This window comes from Chelonia mydas, chromosome 12 (assembly GCF_015237465.2).
Source record: "Chelonia mydas isolate rCheMyd1 chromosome 12, rCheMyd1.pri.v2, whole genome shotgun sequence".
NCBI classification, from domain to species: domain Eukaryota; kingdom Metazoa; phylum Chordata; order Testudines; family Cheloniidae; genus Chelonia; species Chelonia mydas.
In genome coordinates this window covers 9,202,156-9,228,945 of record NC_051252.2, presented here as the reverse complement: position 1 = coordinate 9,228,945, position 26,790 = coordinate 9,202,156, and the positions used below count along the sequence as shown (strand labels likewise).

Here is a 26,790-nt window from a genome sequence, read left to right as displayed (position 1 = left end):
AGCTATTAACTATACCCTCCTGCCCCCGTGTACAAACCCCACACTAGAGAGAGGGGTCAAGGAGCTGCTCTGGGCCCAGGCAGCCACACCCTTGCAGTGGATGCACAGGCTGAAGGAGGAGCTGAAAAGGGGAGCAGGCAGCCAGTGTAGGAGAACACACCTCCTATGCTCTGAAGCTCTGCAGAAGAAGCGTGGTGGGAGGCCCACCTGCTGGGGCCCCTAGCTAGTGATGGTCTATCTGAACTGCTGAGGAAAAAGGACTCTAGAGATTTGCAAGATTGGAGACTTCCTGCTTAATTTATTTTATTTACATGCCTCTGCTGCTCCCTCTTGCAGGGGGAGGCTGGTAGGAAGTGATCCAGGGAGGGAGGTAGTTGCGTAGCACTCCAGGGTGCAGGATTCATATATAAGAATGTAACTTAAAAGACAATATTCATTCATCCCCTCTGACACATTTCTCTGTCTGATGAACAGCTATTGATCACAATAAAGGTGTTTTGGGAGCAGAAAGAGACAGCAAACTGTACACAGAGAATAACCTCATGCCCAAAGGCCCCTCACTCTGCACAAGCATCAATTGCAGAAGGCTGGGAAGAGAGCAAAGAATAAGGAATCCACAATTGTATCTAGAGAGGCTATTATATCCATTCAGATAACTGCTAGTCAGATGGCTGCATGGATTGGAGGGGGAAGTCAAAAGAAAAAGTTTCCTGGCAGTTGAAGTAGCACCCAGAAATGACTGTGTTTACCCGCAGCAACCAGGTCCTTGGAGACCCAATATGGATATACCCAGCTCATCAAACAGATGTACATTTCCTGAGTTCATTCAGTAATTTAGAAAATAGAAATATGTGGAGAAAGACTCTAGTTAGTCAGAATAATGTAACTTTTCCCATTTTTATTTTAAATAGGTTGTTACATTATTTCAGAATTTCAGCACTTGACTAGCATAAACCAACCAGTCTCTTTCTTTCTTTCTTTCTTTCCATAATCCTGTCATGAAGCTTCCATTGAACCTGGATATATAGCAATATATTTCACTGTGAACTTTCCATTCCTGGTATAACATTTGGGCCTGCCCTCAGCATTCACAGGGATGAATTTTCTGCATGCCAGTGTCACACCTTGAGATGCGCAAAGTGAGATTGCCATAACCAGAGTCTGAGATGAAAGGCCCACAGTATGATTATATGGACTCTCCTGTGAGCTCTCGCCCCATCGCTTAGACGGACATTGCTGAGCATGATCTTACATTCCATTTATGTCCAGTGGGAGAAGGTGACCTGGGGTTTCCATGTAAGTGGAGAATAGGGTGACCAGGTAGCAAGTGTAAAAAAATCAGGACGGGGGTGAGGCATAATAGGTGCCTGTAAGACAAAGCCCAGAATATCTGGACTGTTCCTATAAAATCGGGACATCTGGTCACTCTAGGTGAAGGGAGCAGGATTCCTGGTGGCCAGTTTCTACAGATACTTTTTCCCCCAAGTTGCTGGCACTTTATCACAGAGCTCTGCGCCTTTCTTTTTAGGTGTATGAGAGCGGGACCAACGTGGACCAGTTTGTGACCCGTTTCCTACTGAAGGAGACTGCCAACCAGATCCAGTCTCTGCTGAGCTCTGTGGAGAGTGCTGTTGATGCCATTGATGAGCAAACCAATCAGATCAGGTTGGTAATATCTTCTTGTCTTCCGCATTCCGCACTCTGCTGCTGCTCTAATAGACTAATCTGTTGTGTTTGTGAACCAGTCTTTTTTACTACCACGGTGCTGCTGGGGAATGTTTCTGTATTGCGTGTCTTGAACTGGTGTAGCCAGTTTACTTCATAGTGTATCATGTAACAAGCAGGTAAGTGAAATTAGAAGCTCAAACTAGAAATAGGAAACAAAGTTTTCATTTTGATAAGTTGGAAACATGCTTCAAAGAGTGAAAAGTGTGACGTTCAGCCTTGTGCAAAGAGCCGCCACCAGGAGGCCAGACACCACTTAAGACCTCAGGGCGATCCTTCCCCATGTGCTAGGGAGAACAGCATGTCCTCCTCTCCATGGCTGGCCAGTGCTCGGGGCATGTCCTCACCATCTCACTCCATCTCTTTCAAGGTAGCTTGTGTCCCAGCATGTGAGACAGGTCCTGAGCTCAGGAAAGCAAAGAGATTGCAGTGGATAGGCCCCTGTACTGTGGGGAAGAATGAAGGAAGAGGGTTCCATGATCCCTCCACACCCACACAAGGGCCTGCCAAATTCTGGCCATTGGGATTGCATGCAAGAACTGAGCTGTGTGAGGTAGCTTGTTTTGGTGGTGTTGGACTGTGCACATTGGCTTGGAAACTTAGCGCTACTGATGAGGACTGCACTGCAGGCATTAATCTTCCATAAGAAAAGAAATAGCATTGAAGCAGCTGCTAACACAGAATTGAATGGCACTTGCAAATAAATGTAATAAAAATGCAGGTCATGTCTGAGACCTCATCTACCTTGACAGCATCCCTTGCAGTCTGTTTATAAATAAGTAATGATTTTTAAAAAGACCTCAGGAGCTGCTACCCGGCATTTTGCTGAACTCAAAGCTCTTGGTAATTTTACTCTTTGCGAGGAGGCGTTGGGAAATAGATCAGTGGGGAGATGGCTGTACGGCCAATAGATAGTTGATGCAAGCAGGCAAACAAAAGTGCTTTCACTCAAAGCTTCTACTTTAATTAGACTCCAGCACTTACACATGTCCACAACAGGTTAATAGAGCACCCCAAATCACCCCCAGATTCATATTTACCCAGGGTCTTGAGGAGATCTCGAGTGGATAACCATAGACTTCCAGCGGCCAGTCTTCTGTTTACAGGGGAACTTGAGAGGTGTCCAAGTGTTGGAGTGTCCACCACGCTCAGATTTCTTCCTCTCTCTGTATCCAATTTGTTAGTATTACGTAGCTTGCTCATCAAAAAACCTGCTGAGTAGAAGGTAAGTTCAGGGTGGAGATTTCCAGCCTGTAGTTTCCAGTGTGTCAGGCAGGGGGTTTTCCATCAGTTTAACCAGCTGTATTTCACACAAGTCATAGGTAACTATTGCCAAACTTTCCATCTTGCGAAACCACATGCTTCAGAAAAACAGCTCAAGTCAGGAGGGCAGAGGGTCATGTTTACTCCTCAAGGTCACTCCTTCGCCCTTCCATCCTGGTCTGTTAGTTGTGCTAAGGTTTCAGAAAGGCCTCCTTTTTGCTGCTTTCAACAAGAAGCATAACAACTGGTATTCCAGTTGTGGGCAATGGTTCACGCATGTTACTGGGTTTTGGGCTATCAAAAATCTGCCCCTACAGAGCCCCAAACTAAACCTCATCCTACCTTCCTCTCGGCTTTCCTACCCCCTTAAGAATATTGAATCGTCATCCATTTTGGAAAGTTTTGGATTTAAGACTACTTCCAACTGCTATAAAACGTAGTGATCTGTAATTTCTGGGAGTGCTGACCTGGCTACTCTTTTGAGTCAATTCAGCATGTTTCACCAACACGTACTTAAAAATAGAAATTTCTTCAGGTACTCATGTGCACTGTTAGATAATCTGTGTTTCATTGCAAGCTTATTTTGCTTGGAGAACTGGTTTAAGCTAAATTAACAAAAGCTTTGCTGGTATAGCTGCAGCTACACTTGGGGGCCTTTGCTGGCTGATCACATCCTGGACCAGCATACCTATGCAAACAGAAGTCCGTAGGTAGGCACAGTCTTACTGCATGTGCAATTTGATATAAACTAACTGCTGGGTATCTGTGAGTTATCTGGGCTTGGGCGTGGCAAATGTAAGTAACTTTGGGCTCAGTGTAATTATTCACGTGGATGAAGTTACTCACGTGTGTAAGTGTTTATAGGATCAGGGCCTTAATTTGCAAGGCAGTCTCAAGGGGGAGAACTCTATTACCGAGATAAGTGTTACCTAATTTTTCATTCTCTCCTCCAGCTCTCATGGCTGAGGACTCTTGTAGTCTTCACCATTATTGCATGTACTCCACACTGCTCTCAAAACCTCTTCATGGCTACTTTGTGCTAGGGTGCTTTGTGCTACTGGATCATTTTCTGTTTTTCTTTTCTAATAACTTTCCCTTTGAAAAAACAACATCCATTGAATCTGGCGACCTCAAGCCTTTTCTCCTAACACACTCGCATAAGTGGGTCTCTCTATCTCTGGTTTTTTGGCCCATTCTCTGAAACCCAGAAGACTTTGTCTCAGTTCCTCGTTCTCTTTTCATTTCCCTTCCATTGGAAGATTCCCAGTCTTGAGAGGGAGGAGGAGATCCCTGCCCTTCATTTCTACCCGAGAGAATCAGAGTGAGATGCTGACGTTATATTTAAAATGTCTGTCATTTGTGTGAATCTCTTTGGTCATTGACTATAGCTGTAAGATGTTATGACTTGTAGCCACATATGTGTAGCTTTTAGTAGGAAATTCTGTGAGCTGTCTCCCGTCTGTTGCATAGCTACCCATTATGGCATTCTGCACCTTCGTCCAAAACATCTGGTACAGGCCACTGTTAGACACTGGATACTGGGGCCAAAATAGCCATTGGTCTGACCCAGTCTGCTATTTCCTATGTTGCTGTGTTTCTCTATTGCCAGGCAAAGGAAATCATGTGATAGACTCAACTAATAAAAGTAAATACTTAGCATTTATCTAGTGTTTTGTATCTTCAGTGCGTTATACAAATATTTAATTCAGTTATTCTGAAATACTTCAGTGAGCGTTCAAAGCTGGAACAGCTTACAGTAACTTGCCCACAGCCACCCAGCAAGTCATCGGTGGATCCAAGATTATAATCTGGCTCCCAGTTCCTTGCTAGAATATGTTGCATCTCTTGAGGCATTTTTGGTGTTATAGATGTGCATAAATGGGAAGTTTCTACCCACTCATTTTAAGATGCCTCTGGATCCCTTAAACAGATCAGAAGAAGCCTTTTGAGGGCCAGAAGGGGGCAAATTGACAGACATTTTGGATGTTGCAATGGAAGAGGGTTTGGATAAAGATGTGAAAAGCAGACTGTTCTGGATCTCTATAAGAGGATATGAAAAGGGCAAACCCTCCAGGAACCAGTCTATATCTGTTCTGGTGCAAATTACCCCACTTACTACCTTTAGTGAAGGGTTTACCTTAAAGAGTAACATACAGATACTGAACCAGATGCTCAGCTGAGGTAAATCGGCATCGCTCCATCTGAAAACAGTGGTAGCATCTAAAGACCCCTACTAAAGATAACAAAATATGTTAAATAAAAACACACAGTAAGGGACAGTCTCTACCCCAAAGAACTTACAGTCTAAATGGACAAGACCAACACAGGGTGAGAGGGGAAATAGCGGAGTGTGTGTGTTGGGAAGTAGTGCATCCCATAGTTCTCCACTCTCACAGGATTTGGCTTTTATGGATTCTCGTTGTTATTTTATGGGAAACTGAGGCACCGTGATGCAGAAGCTTCCTCAAGGTCAAATGCCTTATCATGGCTCTGCCATTGACTTGCACTACAGAGAAGTGTAAAGCCTTCTTCAATGAAAACACCCTCCTGTTTGCCTTACTATATTCTTCTCTTCTGGCCCACTGGGCTTCAGAATTACTGCCAAGCAGTATTACTAACTACATAGTATATGGGAATCACTTGCCCTATTGCTAAACTGCAGCTGCCCCTCAACTCAGGCTCCCTCGTGCTCAATTAACTTTAGTGGCCAAATTCAGATGTGGTGCATATCAGGGATTAAATTATATGTAGACTGGTGGGGTGTGAGTTTCAGGGATGCAAGTTGAAGGGTAGATGTACACTGGAGCTGGAAGGTGTAATTGCCAGCTCAAGGAGACATACCCAAGCTAACTCTGATAGAGCTAGCACACTAAAAATAGACAAGTGGGTGTGGCAGCATAAGTGGTGAGAGGGAGCTACCTGTCCCGAGTATGTACCTAGTGTCTCGGGTGGCATTGTCCTCAAGGCAGCTAGCACTTCCCATTGGTATTTTTAGCCGGTATGTCTCCTTGAGCTGGAAATTATACTTCCCAGCTCCAGAGCAGATGTACCCTAAGTAAATCTGGACGGACTCTAGGAGCCTATGTGGGTAGAACATGCACCTTGAGGGTGGCAGAAGAAGGTTGCAAGTTCCACTTTCTTGTGCAGCCTCTAGGCTTTGCTTGGGCTCAGCTTGACTTCATTAGGTTCTCGTCTGAATGTTGCCTGGTAACTCTACCAGCTCAGCATTGTTTATTAACTTCTAAAACCTCTACTTAATGTCAGTGCTCATAGCCAGCAACCCCTGCAACCCCCACCAGACCACTGGGGCTGGTTTTTGTCCCAGAAATCACAGCCTGGATATTTCATACTCTTCTTTAATTTATTTCCCTCTGCAGTGACCTCTGGTCTTCTGATGTGCTAATAAGTATGATCCAATGTAAAAATGGCTGAGGAGGCCATTATCTGAGGTGCCATATAAGTCATGGAGAGGGGGTGTAGGAAAAGAGACCAAGGGCATTGTACCCATGCCAGTGAGTTGGTAGCACTGATTGGTACCGATACCCTGCAAATTCTTATGCAGTTCAGCACATGGCAGGATCAGGCCATAAAAAAATGACTCTTAAATCCTGGGCAGGAGTTTTTCGTAATCTGCATAGCACAGTGTAGTGCTCTCTGTCCTGACAGTAAAAGATGGAGGACAAGAAGGGTTTCAGGTTTTCTTTTTTAAAGTATAAGTAAAGACAAATATAAGAGAGACCGAATATAAGCACAGCCCGAAACTTAACATAGAAAGTCCCTGGGTGTCAATGTCATGCATCTCCATGGAGTAATGAGCTCACTTACTGTAACCAAAACAGGTTGCCATAGAAACTGTATTGGGGAAATCAGAAGCTCTTTTCTCCTGATACATATAAAAGCCAGCAGGGTGAGAAGATGTTAGGGGGGGGGCAGATTTTTTTTTCAATCTGTTGAAGATTTATAGGACTGAGATACTGTTTCAAATGTTTTAAATGAGACTGCTATTTATTCATTTTAAAGCAGGGAAAACTGCCCTTCAATAAAATAGTGTTTTAAAACTCCTGCTTTATTTAATTTTTGAGCAATATTTCTGCCACAGTAAACTTATCAGTAATTGAGATGTCCAGTTGTAGATACCCTCTTCCAACCATTACTCTGAGCGTACGACTAAATCAGTGTAAGAAACGTAAAAGCCAAAGGATATTGGGTCAGTTTCATCTCGGCTGCAGCTTCCGCTGAAATCATTTCTGTACTCCAGGGATGTATTTGTCCTTGTATTTCTTACAAATCCCTCCACACATAGACAGTTATCTCTTCATATTTGGTCACCCAGTGAAGGTTAGTACATGAGCTGCAATACAAATGGGTTTCTAATGCCAGGATTCTACATGTGTGAATAGATAATAAAGAGGGAATTATTCAAACGCAAAGGGCAATATTTTTCTCTTGTATTTCCATGGAGCTCCGTTGGCATGTAGAGAGAGCAGAGCAGAATAGCTAAGTCAAGGTGCACAATGATGACCAGAGAGGAGCATTTTGTTCTAAATTTGTTCTAAATTTCCAATTCTTTGAGTCACTTGGAGAAAATCAGTTAATGCTTATGGATGTTGAAAGGCTAAAATATTCCCTAGTTTACATTTCACTTCTTGGTCCATTTGGTTGCAGGACTACAGGTGTACAAATGTGCACCTATCACCTGCTTTTCAAAGTACCTGCAACTCCTGTTCACTTGAATGGAAGCTACCAGTGCTTAGCACCTCTGAAAATCAGGCCACTACTTAGCCCAACACAATCTTATGTATGTTCGCAAATTTGGGATCTGCACTGGCACACGAGAGAGAGCAAAGTATGTTTGACCATAAACAAATACGTGCCTGCCTTCTAACTGAACAATAGGTTGGCACTTTGACTGTAAACAACAGGTCCCGTCTTTTAATGAGTACAGATTCTTATATTGAGAATCAGAGCATTGATGGTTTGGCAGATCTGAATGGGAGCCTTCAGCAAAGGGATGAACACCTTGTGATAAAAGAGTTTAAAGTCAATCTCACTCATTGTAGAAATGTGGGGGCATCAGCATTTCATGCCTGGTTGCCTTCAATGAATAGACGAGATTATTTAATTTTTTCCTTTTTATGGTTTTTAATGTAAATATGGCACGTGTTAGCACCAACCGAGATGAAAACTGGCTTTGTGAGGGTCAGATGTTCTCCGGCACATTCTGTCGTCATGCTGGCAGTATTCAGATGCTGCAAATTAAAACAAGAGTACCTGCTGGGTGCAGAATGCTAAAAGAAAGTCTCTTGCAATTTTGGAAGCAGTGCAGTTGGGGGGACATAGTCATTCAGAAACTCATTTTCCTGTGCTTTGGGTAACAAACTTTTGGGTTAAATTTTCTGTTGTTTTTGCTAGTCTATCCCCTTCCCCTCTTTGTGTCTTTCCTCCTCTACAGCAGCCCCACTCACACCAGCATTTATTTATTCGGCATATGCAATCCGGTCAAGCCAAAACACAGTGTTCTTATCAATGATGTTCAAGGCAGGAAGATCTCCAGGAAATTGAGTAATTTTGCAGTCCTCAACACTATGTGTCATGGTTTGTGGCTGCCCACATTGAGATAATGGATTGTCTCTAAAACGCTACCAAAATTCCACTGCAGCACAAATTCCATGTCTGGTATGAAACCGGTTTGGAAGTCTCCATTGCCTTTGCAGTAAATCAAACCTGGGTTGACACTGAGTGAGGTCCGAGACAAGATAATTATTTGTCACTTTCTCTGTGGACCATGAAGCATGTCACATGTCCTTTACCGTAAATCCCTCACCCAATAAACTTATCCACAACAGGTGACGTGAGGGCAGATGACCATATGGTGCATTAAACAAGTCTTTAATTAGCAGTAGATGTGGCATATCACACAATTTTGTCACGAAGTTGCTACGCTTTCCTCTCTGTGAGCACTGGGTGAAGCAATCTTGCAGAGAACCAGTAACCATGGTAGAGGAATAGATTTAAGTGTGCCTGAAGTAATATGCATGGTGGAATTAAGTTGTGTGTTGATCCTCATTGTGTGAGACAAGCGAACCCACGCTGGAGCACAGTACTCTGCCGATGAGTAACAGAGTGCCAAGGCTGAAGTGCATAACGTTTGTGTTTTGGTGCCCCATGTCGTTCTGGCCAGTTTTCCAAGCTGGTTGTTGCGTGTTTTGACCTTAGTCACTGTCTTTGTAAGATGATCACAATATATGAGGTCTGTCCAATGTGACCCCTAGATAAACTGGGTGTGAATCATGCTTTATTCGCTGACCATTGAGAACTATGTTCAGGTCTCTGCCCGCTTGTGCATGATGTAAGTGGAAGACACTTGACGCAATCTTACTTCCACTTGATACCATGGAATATCAGGGTTGGAAGGGACCTCAGGAGGTCATCTAGTCCAGCCCCCTGCTCAAAGCAGGACCAATCCCCAACTAAATCATCCCAGCCAGGACTTTATCAAGCCTGACCTTAAAAACTTAAAAGGAAGGAGATTCCACCACCTCCCTAGGTAACGCATTCCAGTGCTTCACCACCCTCCTCGTGATAATGTTTTTCCTAATATCCAACCTAAATCTCCCCCACTGCAACTTGAGACCATTACTCCTCATTCTGTCATCTGCTACTGCTGAAAACAGTCTAGATCCATCCTCTTTGGAACCCCCTTTCAGGTAGTTGAAAGCAGCTATCAAATCCCCCCTCATTCTTCTCTTCCGCAGACTAAACAATCCCAGTTCCCTCAGCCTCTCCTCATAAGTCATGTGTTCCAGTCCCCTAATCATTTTTGTTGCCCTCCGCTGGCAACAATAATGGACCATAGCCACCATATTTGCGTTCAGAACGCTCTCAAGTATGTCAAAGGAGTGTGACTGAGTGCCGAGGCATATTTCGTCCGCACAGACAAACTTGCGAGACCCAGTAGGTCATCTGAATATAAGTCGAATAACATTGGGTGGGGAGGAGGGCATTCATCTGGTGCCTCCAAGCACTTGTTCTATCACCAATATGCACACGGAATTGGCGATTTCTGAAAAAGCAGAGCAATCACACATATTAACCAACTTGGTATGGTTCTAAACAATTTCAGCAAAAGGCCCATGTACCAGACCATATCGTGTGGCGTGGTCAGGTCAAGGAAGACTGAACCAGTCTTCAGCTTATGTTGGAATCCATTTCTGATGAAAGTTGTAAGTGCCAGCACTCAATCACATGTACTGTGACTGTAGCAAAAGCCAGCTTGCTCTGGTGCCAGCATGCCTTCTACAGATGGTGAAATTCTTTGCAAAATCAGGTGCTTAAGCATCTTGAAGCAGATGCTTAGAAGTGAAATTGGTCTATAACTCGAAGGCAACTGTTGGTCTTTCCCAGGTTTCAGCAAAGCAATGACCTTCGCTGGGCGCCATATTCTAGGCAGTCTGGATTCCCACAGAACTCTGCTGAAAAACCGAACGAGCCATTCCCGAGCGCGAGGACCCAATATCAAATAAGATTCTAGCAGTAAGAAACAAAATCAAAGGAGTTTAGTTTGTTTCTCCTTCCTTTTCCTCCTTCTCCTTTGCTGCTGTGATTTTCATTTTGTTGTTGCCATCAGGGTCCAGCTGAAAGATATGTCCATCAAATTGCTTAATGGGTAGGATAGAGTAGTTCTACATTTGTAGGCAGACTTCATGCATCACCTCCCTGGAAGCTTGGAAGGAAAGTAAATTTGCATGTCAGCTTGGTTACTTTATTTGCAAATGTACTACGGATGTGGAGGGTGCTGGATTAATAGCTTTGGAAAATGAAATCCTGTAATTAGTACAAAAACAGGTACAGCATGGTCAACAGCAGGACCACATTTCTCCCTACTGCCCTGCCAGTGTGCCTAGCTTTGCCCAGTCCCAAGTGTAATATAGAGAAGCTACTATATTCTTTTTTACACCTGGCTATGCATAGCCCTAGGGGGTTGTTCTGGCAGCTAGATAGAGTATCACTGGAACGGAGGGATGCTCCAGCCATTTGCATCGCCTCCCAGACACACCACTTGTACTAGCAGCTGGGAAGGAGATGAGGAGCTGGTGCATTGTCGTGTGCCACCAGAGGGAAGTGTCAGGAAGCCTGCTCTACCGTGCTGAAGGCAGCTTTGTGTCAAGGGACTGGTGCTAAGGAGACTTGACTAGAGTTACCATACGTCTGGGTTTTCCCGGACATGACCTCTGTGTTGGTAGATTTTTCAAATAAGAGGAAATGTTCGGGATTTTTCCCTGTGGAGCCAACGTTGCAGCTCAAAGAGCTGTCTCCGCACCCCGATTGGTCCCTCCCCGGCATCCGCAGCTGCTGGATCCCACGCACCCTAGCCTGCTCCTCCAGGTAAGAGGAGCTGCCGCAGGGCCTCAGAGCCCGACCAGGAGGGGTGACAGGGCCAGGGCCTAGATCCCTGCCCTGGGGAGAAGAAGAGCCCCACGGGAAGGAACTGACCGGGCTGGTGCTGCATCCAGGCCTGCGCCAGCCACCTTACCACCATGGCAGGGAGCATGGCACTGCCCCCACCTCGAGAGTGAGGCTGCAAGTGTCCCCTCTAGCACCCCCAAACACCTCCTCCCAGTACACACACCCCTCCAGCACTCTCCTAAACACCCTCTCCCAGTACACACACACACACACCCCTCCAGCACTCTCCTAAACACCCTCTCCCAGTACGTACACACACACACACACACACAAACAAAATGCCTCCTCCCCGTACAACACACACACATTTTCACCACCCCCAAATACCCCCTCCCAGTACACACATACCCTCCAGTTCTCCCCCCGCTCCGGCAGTGTCCTTTATTTGGGAACTTGAAATATGGCAACCCTAGACTTGAGAGGCATGAGAATCAGGCCCTAGATACGACAGATTGTAGTATTTTCTACTGTTCCCTTTCCCATTTGTTTGGCAAAAGTTTTCTATCATCTCAACACCTAGCTGTGTGAAGCTTTCTTGGATGCTGACTTCGTGAACTCTCACTCATTCACACCCCTACTAGCTTCTCCATTCCAAGTTTGTAACATTAAATATTTGGCAATTGCACCAGAGACTAAACTAATCTGTCTTCAGCCAGAGATGCTGAAAATGCACACCTGCTAATTACCAAAAGCCCACATCCTGCCTTGCACTTTCAGCAAATGAGTTAAAGAATCAGGTTTCTTTCAGCCTAATTGGATCTGCAAGCTATTTTGCTAATATGAATAAAGGCTCTAACTGGGCAATGCAGTACAAAATTCAGATACCAGAAGATGTGTGCACACAACAGAAAGTGTCGTTGCCTGGATTTAGGTAGCTCAGATGAGATCTTGCAACATTTTCCCAGGTCAGGTGGGAACATTGTTAATTTTTATGACTAAATCCAGAATTCCTCTCTGTCAATTTGGAAGCCACGTAATGGCCTTCAGCAAAGCATTTTATAATGCACACTATGAAATGTGGGTAAGCACGGGAGCTCAGTGGACACAATGCTGAGGAAATGAGTCTTCAGATGGAGCAATCAGAGATCACTGAAGACATCATTTTCATTTATATGCCTGTGTACGAGCCCCATATGTAAAGTTGTTTTCTTATTGTTGTATGCTAAGGAGATTTCAATAATAATCCAAAAAAAATGTCTGAGTAAATTATCTCACTATTCTGTATAAAATTGCAGAGATGATCTAAAAATTATATAGAGGGCTATAAAATGAAGTCCAACAGCAAAGATACCAAGAGACACATCATTACACATTTTAAAAAATTTCCGTCTCTTCTTGCCTAATATCCTGAATATTGACAGGGTATTATTTAGGGACTGACAGTGGAATTATTCAACACATTGTAATCATGTGTCTCTTTTGGTACCCTTGCCATTGTTCTCTATTTTTAACTAGTGTCTGCTTTTGGGACCATCTGTCAGATGCATTTGTCATCCCCCTATAGAAATCTTGAAATATCAAGGATATAGTAGCTGATCTCAGGGACAATAGCAGGCTGGAAATTGCTCCCTTGACAATTAACTCTGCTCCATGTCTGGTTGTATTCCCTTTTACAGACTAACAACTTCAAGGTGGCAGTAGACCATTATCAGAGTTGAAATATCCACAGCGGCCTGGGTGTTTCATTTTATGATACACTGATTTCAGTGCATGGTGCATGCATTTCAATTACGTTCTGGCTAGAATTTGTAAAAGAGCTTAGCTTCCATTTAGGGACCAAAATAAGTGGCCAGACTTTGAGCCTGTTGAATGCTGAGTTCTGTTGAAAATTTGACCGTAAGTGTCACAATGGGAGGTGATGGATGTTCAGCACTTCAAAATCTGCTCATTGTTTAGTTGTTTAAGGGTATGTCTACACTACGGAATAAGGTCGAATTTATAGAAGTCGGTTTTTTAGAAATCGGTTTTATATATTCGAGTGTGTGTGTCCCCACAGAAGTGCATTAAGTGCATTAACTCGGCGGAGTGCTTCCACAGTACCGAGGCTAGAGTCGACTTCCGGAGCGTTGCACTGTGGGTAGCTATCCCACAGTTCCCGCAGTCTCCGCTGCCCATTGGAATTCTGGGTTGAGATCCCAATGCCTGATGGGGCTGAAACATTGTCGCGGGTGGTTCTGGGTACATATCGTCAGTCCCCCCTTCCCTCCCTCCCTCCGTGAAAGCAAGGGCAGACAATCGTTTCGCGCCTTTTTTCCTGAGTTACCTGTGCGGACGCCATACCACCGCAAGCATGGAGCCCGCTCAGGTAACCGTCACCGTATGTCTCCTGGGTGCTGGAAGACGTGGTTCTGCATTGCTACACAGTAGCAGCAACCCCTTGCCTTCTGGCAGCAGACAGTACAATACGACTGGTAGCCGTCCTTGTCATGTCCGAGGTGCTCCTGGCCACGTCGGCTGGGAGCGCCTGGGCAGACATGGGCTCAGGGACTAAATTTTTGGTGACTTGACCAGGTCATTCTCTTAAGTCCGGCAGTCAGTCCTATTGAACCATCTTATGGTGAGCAGGTAGGCAATATGTCCTTCTGCACCGTCTGCTGCCAGCCAAAGATGTAAAAGATAGATGGAGTGGATCAAAACAAGAAATAAACCGGATTTGTTTTGTACTCATTTGCCTCTTCCCCTGTCTAGGGGACTCATTCCTCTAGGTCACACTGCAGTCACTCACAGAGAAGGTGCAGCGAGCTAAATCTAGCCATGTATCAATCAGAGGCCAGGCTAACCTCCTTGTTCCAATAAGAACAATAACTTAGGTGCACCATTTCTTATTGGAACCCTCCGTGAAGTCAACCCTGTAACCCCTCCCTGCGTCAGAGCAACGGCAAACAATCGTGCATCTGAGTTGAGAGTGCTGTCCAGAGCAGTCACAATGGAGCATTCTGACTGGGCTAAAACATTGTCACGGGTGGTTCTGGGTACATATTGTCCGGCCCCCGTTCCCTCCCTCCCTCCGTGAAGGCAAGGGCAGACAATCGTTTCGCGCCTTTTTTCCTGAGTTACCTGTGCGGACGCCATACCACCGCAAGCATGGAGCCCGCTCAGGTAACCGTCACCGTATGTCTCCTGGGTGCTGGCAGATGCGGTATGGCATTGCTACACAGTAGCAGCAACCCATTGCCTTCTGGCAGCAGACGGTACAGTACGACTGGTAGCCGTCCTCGTCATGTCCGAGGTGCTCCTGGTCGCCTGTGTGAGGTCGATCAGGAGCGCCTGGGCAGACATGGGCGCAGGGACTAAATTTTTAGTGACTTGACCAGGTCATTCTCTTTAGTCCTGCAGTCAGTCCTATTGAACCGTCTTATGGTGAGCAGGCAGGCGATATGGATTGCTTAGCAGTCCTATTGTACCGTCTTCTGCCGAGCAGCCATGAGATGTGGATGGCATGCAGTCCTTCTGCACCGTCTGCTGCCAGCCAAAGATGTAAAAGATAGATGGAGTGGATCGAAACAAGAAATAGACCAGATTTGTTTTGTACTCATTTGCCTCTTCCCCTGTCTAGGGGACTCATTCCTCTAGGTCACACTGCAGTCACTCACAGAGAAGGTGCAGCGAGCTAAATCTAGCCATGTATCAGTCAGAGGCCACGCTAACCTCCTTGTTCCAATAAGAACAGTAACTTAGGTGCACCATTTCTTATTGGAACCCTCCATGAACTCCTGCCTGAACTACTCCTTGATTTAAAGCCACCCCCTTTGTGGATTTTAGCTCCCTGAAGCCAACCCTGTAAGCCGTGTCGTCAGTCGCCCCTCCCTCCGTCAGAGCAACGGCAGACAATCATTCCGCGCCTTTTTTCTGTGCGGACGCCATACCAAGGCAAGCATGGAGTCCGCTCAGCTCACTTTGGCAATTAGGAGCACATTAAACACCACACGCATTATCCAGCAGTATATGCAGCACCAGAACCTGGCAAAGCGCTACCGGGCGAGGAGGCGACGTCAGCGCGGTCACGTGAGTGATCAGGACATGGACACAGATTTCTCTGAAAGCATGGGCCCTGCCAATGCATGCATCATGGTGCTAATGGGGCAGGTTCATGCTGTGGAACGCCGATTCTGGGCTCGGGAAACAAGCACAGACTGGTGGGACCGCATAGTGTTGCAGGTCTGGGACGATTCCCAGTGGCTGCGAAACTTTTGCATGCATAAGGGCACTTTCATGGAACTCTGTGACTTGCTTTCCCCTGCCCTGAAGCGCATGAATACCAAGATGAGAGCAGCCCTCACAGTTGAGAAGCGAGTGGCGATAGCCCTGTGGAAGCTTGCAACGCCAGACAGCTACCGGTCAGTTGGGAATCAATTTGGAGTGGGCAAATCTACTGTTGGGGCTGCTGTGATGCAAGTAGCCGACGCAATCAAAGATCTGCTGATATCAAGGGTAGTGACCCTGGGAAATGTGCAGGTCATAGTGGATGGCTTTGCTGCAATGGGATTCCCTAACTGTGGTGGGGCCATAGACGGAACCCATATCCCTATCTTGGCACCGGAGCACCAAGCCGGCGAGTACATAAACCGCAAGGGGTACTTTTCAATAGTGCTGCAAGCTCTGGTGGATCACAAGGGACGTTTCACCAACATCAACGTGGGATGGCCGGGAAAGGTACATGACGCTCGCATCTTCAGGAACTCTGGTCTGTTTCAAAAGCTGCAAGAAGGGACTTTATTCCCAGACCAGAAAATAACTGTTGGGGATGTTGAAATGCCTATATGTATCCTTGGGGACCCAGCCTACCCCTTAATGCCATGGCTCATGAAGCCATACACAGGCAGCCTGGACAGTAGTCAGGAGCTGTTCAACTACAGGCTGAGCAAGTGCAGAATGGTGGTAGAATGTGCATTTGGACGTTTAAAGGCGCGCTGGCGCAGTTTACTGACTCGCTTAGACCTCAGCGAAACCAATATTCCCACTGTTATTACTGCTTGCTGTGTGCTCCACAATATCTGTGAGAGTAAGGGGGAGACGTTTATGGCGGGGTGGGAGGTTGAGGCAAATCGCCTGGCTGCTGGTTACGCGCAGCCAGACACCAGGCTGCGCATCAGAGAGGCTTTGAAAACCAGTTTCGTGACTGGCCAGGCTACGGTGTGAAAGTTCTGTTTGTTTCTCCTTGATGAAACCCCCCGCCCCTTGGTTCACTCTACTTCCCTGTAAGCTAACCACCCTCCCCTCCTCCCTTCGATCACCGCTTGCAGAGGCAATAAAGTCATTGTTGCTTCACATTCATGCATTCTTCATTCATTCATCACACAAACAGGGGGATGACTACCAAGGTAGCCCAGGAGGGGTGGTGGAGGAGGGAAGGAAAATGCCACACAGCACTTTAAAAGTTTACAACTTTAAAATTTATTGAATGACAGCCTTCTTTTTTTTGGGCAATCCTCTGTGGTGGAGTGGCTGGTTGGCCGGAGGCCCCCCCACCGCGTTCTTCGGCGTCTGGGTGTGGAGGCTATGGAACTTGGGGAGGACGGCGGTTGGTTACACAGGGGCTGTAGTGGCAGTCTGTTCTCCAGCTGCCTTTGCTGCAGCTCAACCATACACTGGAGCATACTGGTTTGGTCCTCCAGCAGCCTCAGCATTGAATCCTGCCTCCTCTCATCACGCTACCGCCACATTCGAGCTTCAGCCCTCTCTTCAGCCCGCCACTTACTCTCTTCAGCCCGCCACCTCTCCTCCCGGTCATTTTGTGCTTTCCTGCAGTCTGACATTATTTGCCTCCACGCATTCGTCTGTGCTCTGTCAGTGTGGGAGGACAGCATCAGCTCGGAGAACATTTCATCTCGAGTGCGTTTTTTTTTCTTTCTAATCTTCACTAGCCTCTGGGAAGGAGAAGATCCTGTGATCGTTGAAACACATGCAGCTGGTGGAGAAAAAAAAAGGGACAGCGGTATTTAAAAAGACACATTTTATAAAACACTGGCTACACTCTTTCAGGGTAAACCTTGCTGTTAACATTACATACATAGCACATGTGCTTTCGTTACAAGGTCGCATTTTGCCTCCCCCCACCGCGTGGCTACCCCCTCAACCCTCCCCCCTCCCTGTGGCTAACAGCGGGGAACATTTCTGTTCAGCCGCAGGCAAACAGCCCAGCAGGAACGGGCTCCTCTGAGTGTCCCCTGAAGAAAAGCACCCTATTTCAACCAGGTGACCATGGATTATATCTCACTCTCCTGAGGATAACACAGAGAGATAAAGAACGGATGTTGCTTGAACGCCAGCAAACATACACTGCAATGCTTTGTTGTACAATGATTCCCGAGTACGTGTTACTGGCCTGGAGTGGTAAAGTGTCCTACCATGAAGGACACAATAAGTCTGCCCTCCCCAGAAACCTTTTGCAAAGGCTTTGGGAGTATATCCAGGAGAGCCGCGAATGCCAGGGCAAAGTAATCCTTTCACATGCTTGCTTTTACACCATGTATAGTATTTTAAAAGGTACACTCACCGGAGGTCCCTTCTCCGCCTGCTGGGTCCAGGAGGCAGCCTTGGGTGGGTTCGGGGGGTACTGGCTCCAGGTCCAGGGTGAGAAACAGTTCCTGGCTGTTGGGAAAACCGGTTTCTCCGCTTGCTTGCTGTGAGCTATCTACAACCTCCTCCTCCTCATCATCTTCTTCGTCCCCAAAACCTGCTTCCGTATTGCCTCCATCTCCATTGAAGGAGTCAAACAACACGGCTGGGGTAGTGGTGGCTGAACCCCCTAAAATGGCATGCAGCTCATCATAGAAGCGGCGTGTTTGGGGCTCTGACCCGGAGCGGCCGTTCGCCTCTCTGGTTTTCTGGTAGGCTTGCCTCAGCTCCTTCAGTTTCACGCGGCACTGCTTCGGGTCCCTGTTATGGCCTCTGTCCTTCATGCCCTGGGAGATTTTGACAAAGGTTTTGGCATTTCAAAAACTGGAACGGAGTTCTGATAGCACGGATTCCTCTCCCCATACAGCGATCAGATCCCGTACCTCCCGTTCGGTCCATGTTGGAGCTCTTTTGCGATTCTGAGACTCCATCATGGTCACCTCTGCTGATGAGCTCTGCATGGTCACCTGCAGCTTGCCACGCTGGCCAAACAGGAAATGAGATTCAAAAGTTCGCGGTTCTTTTCCTGTCTACCTGGCCAGTGCATCTGAGTTGAGAGTGCTGTCCAGAGCGGTCAAAATGGAGCACTCTGGGATAGCTCCCGGAGGCCAATACCGTCGAATTGTGTCCACAGTACCCCAAATTCGACCCGGCAAGGCCTATTTAAGCGCTAATCCACTTGTCAGGGGTGGAGTAAGGAAATCGATTTTAAGAGCCCTTTAAGTCGAAATAAATGGCTTCATCGTGTGGACAGGTACGGGTTTACATCGATTTAACGCTGCTAAATTCGACCTAAAGTCCTAGTGTAGACCAGGGCTAAGTGTGAGCTGAGCTCTGCTGAAAATCTGGCCTGGATTGTGGGTGCTGAGCAGTTGAAAATTTGACACATGATCTACATGGTATATCACCAGAAAGTATCTATTATGTCTTGAACAGCCTCTCATAGAGATCATTCAAAATATTTGTCAGGTTAATGAATAGGACGACGGAGAGTGGGCATTTAGCGTGTCTTTGAAGAATTGTGAGTCACTGTTGTCCAAAATTTACTGTATATTCTAGTATTTGCCAACTGGTAGTTCATCTGATTGTCTTTAGTGGACATTCACATCTCCATGAAAACTCCCATCCATCTCTCAATTTGCAGGACAATGCCAACTTCACTATTTTTATGCACAGATCTGTATTCTAATTACCGTGTATTATTCCGAAACAATATATCTGCTTATGGTGCTTCTCTCTAGCTGGTCTTTCCTTAGTGCTGTTGAGTAGTAGCGAATCCTCTCTTTCAAACATTCTTAATGGTTTCCATGTTGCTCATTCATTTAGCAGGCATTGCTAAAACTTCCTCAGGATGCACAGTGTACATACATTTGTACAGCTTTGAGAAGTGTTTTAAGTTTTTTAAGAAGTGAATTCTATAATTTGAAGTCTAAAAGTAGGTTAAATGATCATGACTTTGGGCACTTGAGATATTATGCAGCCCATCTTACAAGTTGTTGCACGTGGATTTATGTCCATTGCATCCAGCATTGGAACATGCAGCTAACCTCAATCTCACTTCGGTGCTTTTCTCTGTTGGTTTCAGTTTATTTTATTATTTTTATTTTTATTTATTTATTCAAAGAGCAGAAAGAGAAAGTTTCTAGGATTACACTGAAATATACTGTATATTCTGCCACTTTTAGAAAAGTTATGGATTCACAGAGGAAGAAAAAAAACATGCATGCAGTGTTAGCCTGTTAGTCTAGAATCACGGACACTAGTCTCTTCAATTCGTGCCTTGCTATAAAAAGAGTGTGATAGATTTGCCCGTGATCCCATCCCTGTGCAACTACGTCCATTGTGCAAACCATTGCTGATTCCCACGTTGTTTAATACTTTGTCTCACACAGCAATTAATAGCCCACTCTGAGTGGTGGTAATGTCCTTGTCTGTCTGCATTTAACCTCCCAGGTGATGGTAGAACAGATCACGGAGGAGCATAGGAAAACAAGGGGGCAAGGTTAAAGAATAGTACTTTGTGCTGGGTGTGTTGTATGCGTGCTAATACTTTTAAGTAGAGATTGAGATAGTGGAAGAAGAGATGGTCAGACCAGCAGTTCTCAAACTGTGGTCCACAGAACCATTGCTGAGAGTGAGAGGAGAGCTGGCAGTTCACATGACTCTGGTCTACATCCTTGTTATCAGCTGCTTTATTCCAAAAAAAGGGAGCCGGGGTACCTGTCCTGGGGAAGGATCTAAGCTAGGAGGTGCTGCTGCAAGAGAAGAGGAAACACACAGAAGAGGGGAGCAGGTGTCAGAGAAGCCGGTTCAGAGGACATAGAGGAGTAGATAAGAGAGGGAGATAGAATGAAGAGCCAGTCTGGTTAACTCTTTTTCTGGAAAGGACAAAACACTCCTTGCACTGGATTCTTAACAATACACAAGCACTTTTCTAATGTTAATGTGCCATGCCCCAAGTGCTGCAGTTGTCACAGGGATCTTGTGGGATATGTGTGGGAGGCGAGGTGTCCTGCACCACGACACATGGTAGGAGAGGAGGCTCGTGTGACTGCAAATGGGAAACAGGGCGTCCACACGACAGTCTGAGACCTGCTCCTTGCAGTACACTCGTTGAAGAACTCCTGAAGTTGCCAGTATGGGAGGGTAGGGGAAGGAAAGTGGGTTTTGAGGAGACAAAGGGATGCTTGGCACAGTGGAAGCGGGATGTCATTCCAGGCATAGGGTTCAGCTTGAAAAAAGCATGAATGGGAGAGTGGGAGGAGAAGATGAAGGGAGCCAAAGGATGGGTTGAAGAGCAGGAAGAGGGGAACTGAGAGAGTATCTGGGCCCCTGTGATGAAGTGGGAATATTTTACAATATTTTTGAGAGGCCAGTTTGTGCCTCAGTTTCCCCTATGTGCCTTGGGTGCAAGGGGACTGTTTGATCTCCCCGCAGGCTGAGACACGTAGGTGTGGGTATTGCCTAGCTGTCTGAGCCTTAGTTTCCATATCAGTGAAACATCTGAGAAGACAATGGCAAATCCAATCCCCAGCACACTGACACCTAGCAACCAACGACCCAGAGGGATATGGATTTCCCCACTGCTCCTTAGGGAAGCTGAACAGCAATCCCCCAACTCCAGGCCAAAAGACTGGAGATATGTGAGGTGTGGGGTAAGAGCTGGCTGCTGGAAGGAGTCAGGGCTCATGCCTGGAGTTTGACAAAGGAGATCAGACAGAGACACAGACAAAGCTTGAACCCAAGGGTTCACTACAGCTTGGCTGAGCTCTGGGCTAACCAGAATGGACTCTGCTTTAACCTTCAGTTCCCTGTGTTACCCTAGGCACTTCCTATGCTGTGTTCCAGTTAATAAATAAATGCTGCTCTTTTGACAATGCTGCGTGAGTGTCACTGCAAATGCTTGGTGAGGTGCATCAACCCCTGAAGAGTGGACAAGTCTCCATCAGGGCTCTGTCTCAGTTGGACTTGCTGAACGGCGCTCATGGTGCGAGTGAAGCAGGAGTGCTGCAAGCCTAGAGGTCCAGTCAAAGGAGGCAGTGAAGCTTACCCAGGAGGAAAAGCAAGACCCCCAGTGGGTCTGGCACACTGCAGGAGTTCCTCCTGGAGACCATTCCAAAGTTGGGGCCATAGCACCAGTCCTGTGGATTCCTTTAAAAGTGAGAGCAGGGCAGTTGATCTGTATGTGGAAAGAGACCGGGAGGCAGGAGAAGGGGGAGTGACATGTCAGAGCGGCAAGCAGGGAGAGAATACTGCATTGACTGAAAGCGCACGAGATGGGAGAGGAGGTTACAATGATCTTGGTAAGAAAGGACCATGGTGTGATCCAGTTTTGGCAGTCGGCAAGGAGGAGGGGGAAGATAAAAAACATGGAGAAATGACGAGATTTGTCAGGAGCCTGGGTGTGAGGGGAGGCCAGAGAGAACCCTGGGGCTGAGTGTTCAAGGAGAAGCACAAAAGGGAAGTTCAAGAAGGCATGGCGGGGAGACAACGTTCTCCCTCTGCAATAGATAGCAAGAGCCATTGTATTTGTGAGAGTATGTTAAGAGAACATCCTCAATAACTCTCTTAAAAGATGCTTTTGAGCAGGGCATTTCCTAGCCGCTAATTCAGGTGGGGCAGGGTAGCTTCAAGTATGTAGGGACGTGGGTTTTACAGCCCTGGAGCCTGAAGCTGTTTGTCCACAGAACGGGCAATAGCAAAGCAGACTTCCCCGGATTACCCCCTCTTTGTGCTTCCCCACGGAGTCGTTCAGGCACCAAGTCCACTCAATCCTTGCCAAGTCTGCCACGAAGAGAGCCAATTGCGCGGATCCTTTGCGTGATACGGACGCACTGGTCTGGGCGGAGGTCACGTCATTTCACACAGGCCTTTGATTAGGTTTTTGTTATCAACTTTGTTTATGTTGCAAACGACAAATGAAATGGCTGACCTAGGGGTGTGAGTATTCCATTACCAAACCCTGGAGGCATCCAGAAATTGAATGGTACTTTAGGCAAAAAGCTTACTTAATTTTTGAACATTATTTTTTTCTGTTGCTGTCGGGCAAATACACTGAATCTGTGGGTTGTTCGTTGGTTGGTTGGTTGGTTTTTTATGTACAATATGGCAGTTTTGCTTATTGCCAGTAAGGGGGGCTTATCAGAAGTGACGTAGTATCATACATTTCTAAATATACTACACAAAGCTCTCAGGTAAGTGAGGCAGGCATTGGTAATTATGTATTCAAAAGAAAGGAGCCTGCAAACTATCAGGAAAAAATGCCAAGTGCTGTGATTCTCTGTGTAGTGTTTCTTCCACATTCTGTCATGGCTCCACCCCTTCTCTAGATTTCAGGAACATCCATCATATCTGTTTCTCCCCCCTCTCCCCTCATTGCATAGGGCAGGGGTACAAGCTCCAGGGAAACCTAGAGAAATGGGCTGGGGGTGGGAGTGAGAGACCACGGCACTGCAAAACGGAAAGACTGGGTGGAATGACTTAGAGAACCTCCACCTTCAGCATAAAAAAACAGGTTGATGTTGCTCAGAAATAGCCTTCATGCCACTTGCATCCTCTTTCCTGGAAAGGAGTCCCACTGGATGCTGGGAGGCTGTGGAAGATAATGGTAGTGAGATAGAGGACACAGAGAGAGAGTCCAGAGAAACTACACAAGTGTGGGGGCAAGTGTTGCCCTGCTTTATGTGGTATGTGACAGGGGGCTTGGGTCTAGGTTTGTTGACAGCCTGTCTTGTCGATTCCTTGACTCACAGTAGGACCTAGTCACTGTCTTTAGCCGGAAAATACAGAGCCATGAGGGATCTCTCAATACCTATCTGGTCTTGTTTTACATTTAAAAAACCTCCAAGCTGTTCAGCTCTGGGATGGCCCAGGAGTCTAGGGCAGGCTGTTGAGCAAGGGTCTGAGACTTCAGGCTGGCAGGGCCTGGGGGTGCTGTGAAAACACCACATTTGGACCCCTGAGGAAGGCAGCACCTTCTAACCCATCCCCCTCCAAGGCCCACAGTCAAGCCAACCCTTCCTTCTGGGTATGGTTTCCTCAAGCGCTTATCAGTGGTGCATCTGCAGTAAGTCAGCCAGTGCGGGGGCCGAAGAAGCCTGAGAGAGGAGTGTTGCACTCCTTTCCTCAGGCAGAGAGTAAATGGAGATGATCCGAGAAGTGAATCACCCACACGTATGCCAGAAAAGAACATGATTGTACTGGGGCAGGCAGCAAGGCAAAGTCTGCCGGCACGACTCCATTAAACTGGAAGTCAGTCAAAAAGCTGCAGAAATGGCTGTGTAAAAATCTTTCTCTTTGGTTGGGTCCCAGAATAGTTATGGAACCCATCCCCCTCTCTCCTGCAATGCCATTTTATGGATGCTTTTCAGAGGAGGCGGTATGTGAAAAGAAAGCGATTTGCTTGAAAAAACTTGAAAAACTTGTGAATATTGCTCATTCTCAACATATTTAACGTGACAGGAAAACATTTAGGAGCTGGTGAGTGGGCTCTTGCAATATATGCTAATTGTGACTTGACCGAGTGATGGAATCTGCGCACACTATCATTTCCAAGCTGAGTTTACACAACTCCCTTCCATAAACTATGGGGCCAATGTTAATATTTAGGCACTCTTTCATAGCTGAAGCTCTTGGAATTTGTTTTTCTTGTCCCACAAACTGTGGAAACATTTGTATGCAACATTTTTGACCAATAATTGTGTCCATATTATTCTGCCAGGATGTATCAGTGTAAGGTACTAAGCATGGAATTCAGATGGCTATATTTTATCTAATCAATACTGAAATGAGGTTATTTCTTTGTAATACAGTAGTACCTGGGGAGGACACCAATGAGATGTGCTAGGCATTGTACAAACACATTAGGGAGACCCTGCCTCAATGAATTTACAGTCTAAACAGACAAGACAGACCAAGGATTGGGAGAAAAGTATTCTCCTCCTCCACATTTTGCAGAAGGGTAACGGGCATGCAAAAATTAAGTCATTTGCCCAAGCCAAGGACACACGAAGTCTGTGGCAGAACTGAGAATAGAATCCAGAGTCTCTGAGTCCAGTCCCTTGGCCTGATGACTTTACTTCCCACAGGAAGTAGATCTTTTTTGCTACAGTGTATTCTTTGAAGAGCCAGGCTTCCAAATTGAACATTGTGGGTCAGTAAACTGATGACTAGAACAGAGTAAATTGTGAGGAAAAACTTACCATGAATATTTATTAGTTTTCAAATGGGAATGTCAGTTCAATCCATTCAGGTTTTATTTCCTCAACCATTCGAGTGGTCAAGCTTTACATACTCATGTAAAGCTAATTATGAGCTTGAATATTCTAAGTACTGCATTTGGGATGGTAATTCTTCTGTGCATGTTAGTTAGTGATGTTATCCAATCAGGGAACAAAAAAAAAAATATCCCATGTTCTAGGTTACTAACCAGTTGGGAACAATTTTTGTAATGTGAATATTAGATATTTTCAATTAACTGTTAACTAGATATTCAGATAGTGGAAAAATTGCAAAAGAATTTCATGAACAAGTTGGAATAACAGATTGTGACCAGAGGCCCAGGGGAGCCAACTGCAGTCACTCAATTAGGGTGAACTGCAAAGAATGGGGCAGACAATCCTCAAAGCTGGTGGATATTCCAAAACTTAGATTTACCAAGCCAGCACAAAACAGCTTCTATAATATCTCACTGGTTACCCAAAAGACAACAACACAGTTCCCTTAAAGTAACCCAGCTGTAGGCCTCCATCCAGACGCCCAAGTCAAATATGATTAGGATTACTGAAAATCTTACTCATCATATAAAAAAGTTCTGCCAGTCCCAAAGGATCGGACACATTACCTCCAGGTTAATGAATATTCCAGATCTTACCCAAATACACGTTTACAGCCAATTCTTATTAACTAAACTACAATTTATTAAAAAAGAAAAGAGAGAGAGAACTGGTTAAAAGATCAGTATACATACAGACATGAGTACAATTCTTGAGATTCAGATTCATAGCAGAGATGGTGAGCTTTGTAGTTGCAAAGAGTTCTTATAGAATTAGTCCATAGGTTATAGTCCAATGTTTATATCCAGGCTGGTCCAGTGAGAACTGGGATCTCAGTCCTTATGGCTTAGGCTTCCCCTGCATGAAGCGTCAAGCAGATCTGAGATAAAAAGGATTGGGACCCAAACATCTTTATACAGTTTCAGGCCTTCTTGTGACAGCTCGGAGTCCTTCGGCGAACAATAGGCACTCATGGGGACTTTGAAGTGGACCCATTTCCTGAGCATCACCAGTAATTATCCACACAGATTAACATAAGGCAATTGCCTGTTTTTCCACCATTCGCAGATGATTTGCTGTACCTTTCAAAGAGAGATGAATACAGGGATATCTTATGTTTACAGTTCATTTAAATGTTAAGATGTCCTTTTGATCTCTGAATTAACAAAATACAGCATAGACAGGGATTGATTACATTGTTGACCTCTACTAATATATATGTAAAAACACAAACATTATCTCCCCGTATGTCTTTAAGGGTTGTTGAATTTGAGTCATTTATGCTGCCGGATGCTTAACTCTTTCTGGCCATGTGTCATATTTCAGGAATATGTCATGAACAGGAAAGAAGGGTGAAATCTGACAAATAATTGAGGGAACATTATTTACTTGGTTCTAGATATGGCACAACACTGACTTCTCAGTAGCATACAGTACCACGGGATCTGTTCAGAAAATACTCACTCTGCTGTTTCCTGACTTATCAGCGGGCTCTTTTAAAAAAAATAAAATAAATAATCACAACCCCAAACTGCCTCATGACTGTTTTGGGGAATAAGTGTTGAGTGTGTCTCGTGGTGTCACATATTATTGATTGATTATCCAGATTCAGACAACTACTTCAATATTTTCACAAATTTTAGCATAAATATTTGTCTATGTCAAAAGTTCCTGTCATCCATTCCAGGGAGCAAATGCATTTGCAACTGGAATCGGTTCTGAATGATTTATTAACCAGAAAAAATGGACTGAATTTGTAATGAAAATGATTCAAAATAAATAGTTCAAGAAGCTCTGCTTATCAAGCACATCCTGGTCTTCAAATAGACTTCTCATTGAAAGCATCTGTTTGCCATCAGCGGAGTTAAGCGTGTGTGTATGATTGTGCTCATTTCATAAATCACCATTTAGATGCATGTTTTGGGACAATAACACAAATGTAACT

The 26,790-nt window shown here is 45.6% G+C and overlaps 1 protein-coding gene across 10 annotated transcripts in view; it reads left to right on the top strand.

Annotated features, from left to right (window-relative positions):
- The window catches only part of NECAB2 (N-terminal EF-hand calcium binding protein 2), a 378,861-nt gene that overhangs the window by 296,324 nt on the left and 55,747 nt on the right, over positions 1–26,790 (top strand). For all 10 annotated transcript variants that reach the window (XM_043526524.1, XM_037877468.2, XM_043526527.1 and 7 more), the window contains one exon: positions 1,529–1,665. In XM_043526524.1, the coding sequence (XP_043382459.1) occupies positions 1,529–1,665 (137 nt within the window). The remainder of the gene's footprint in view (positions 1–1,528; positions 1,666–26,790) is intronic.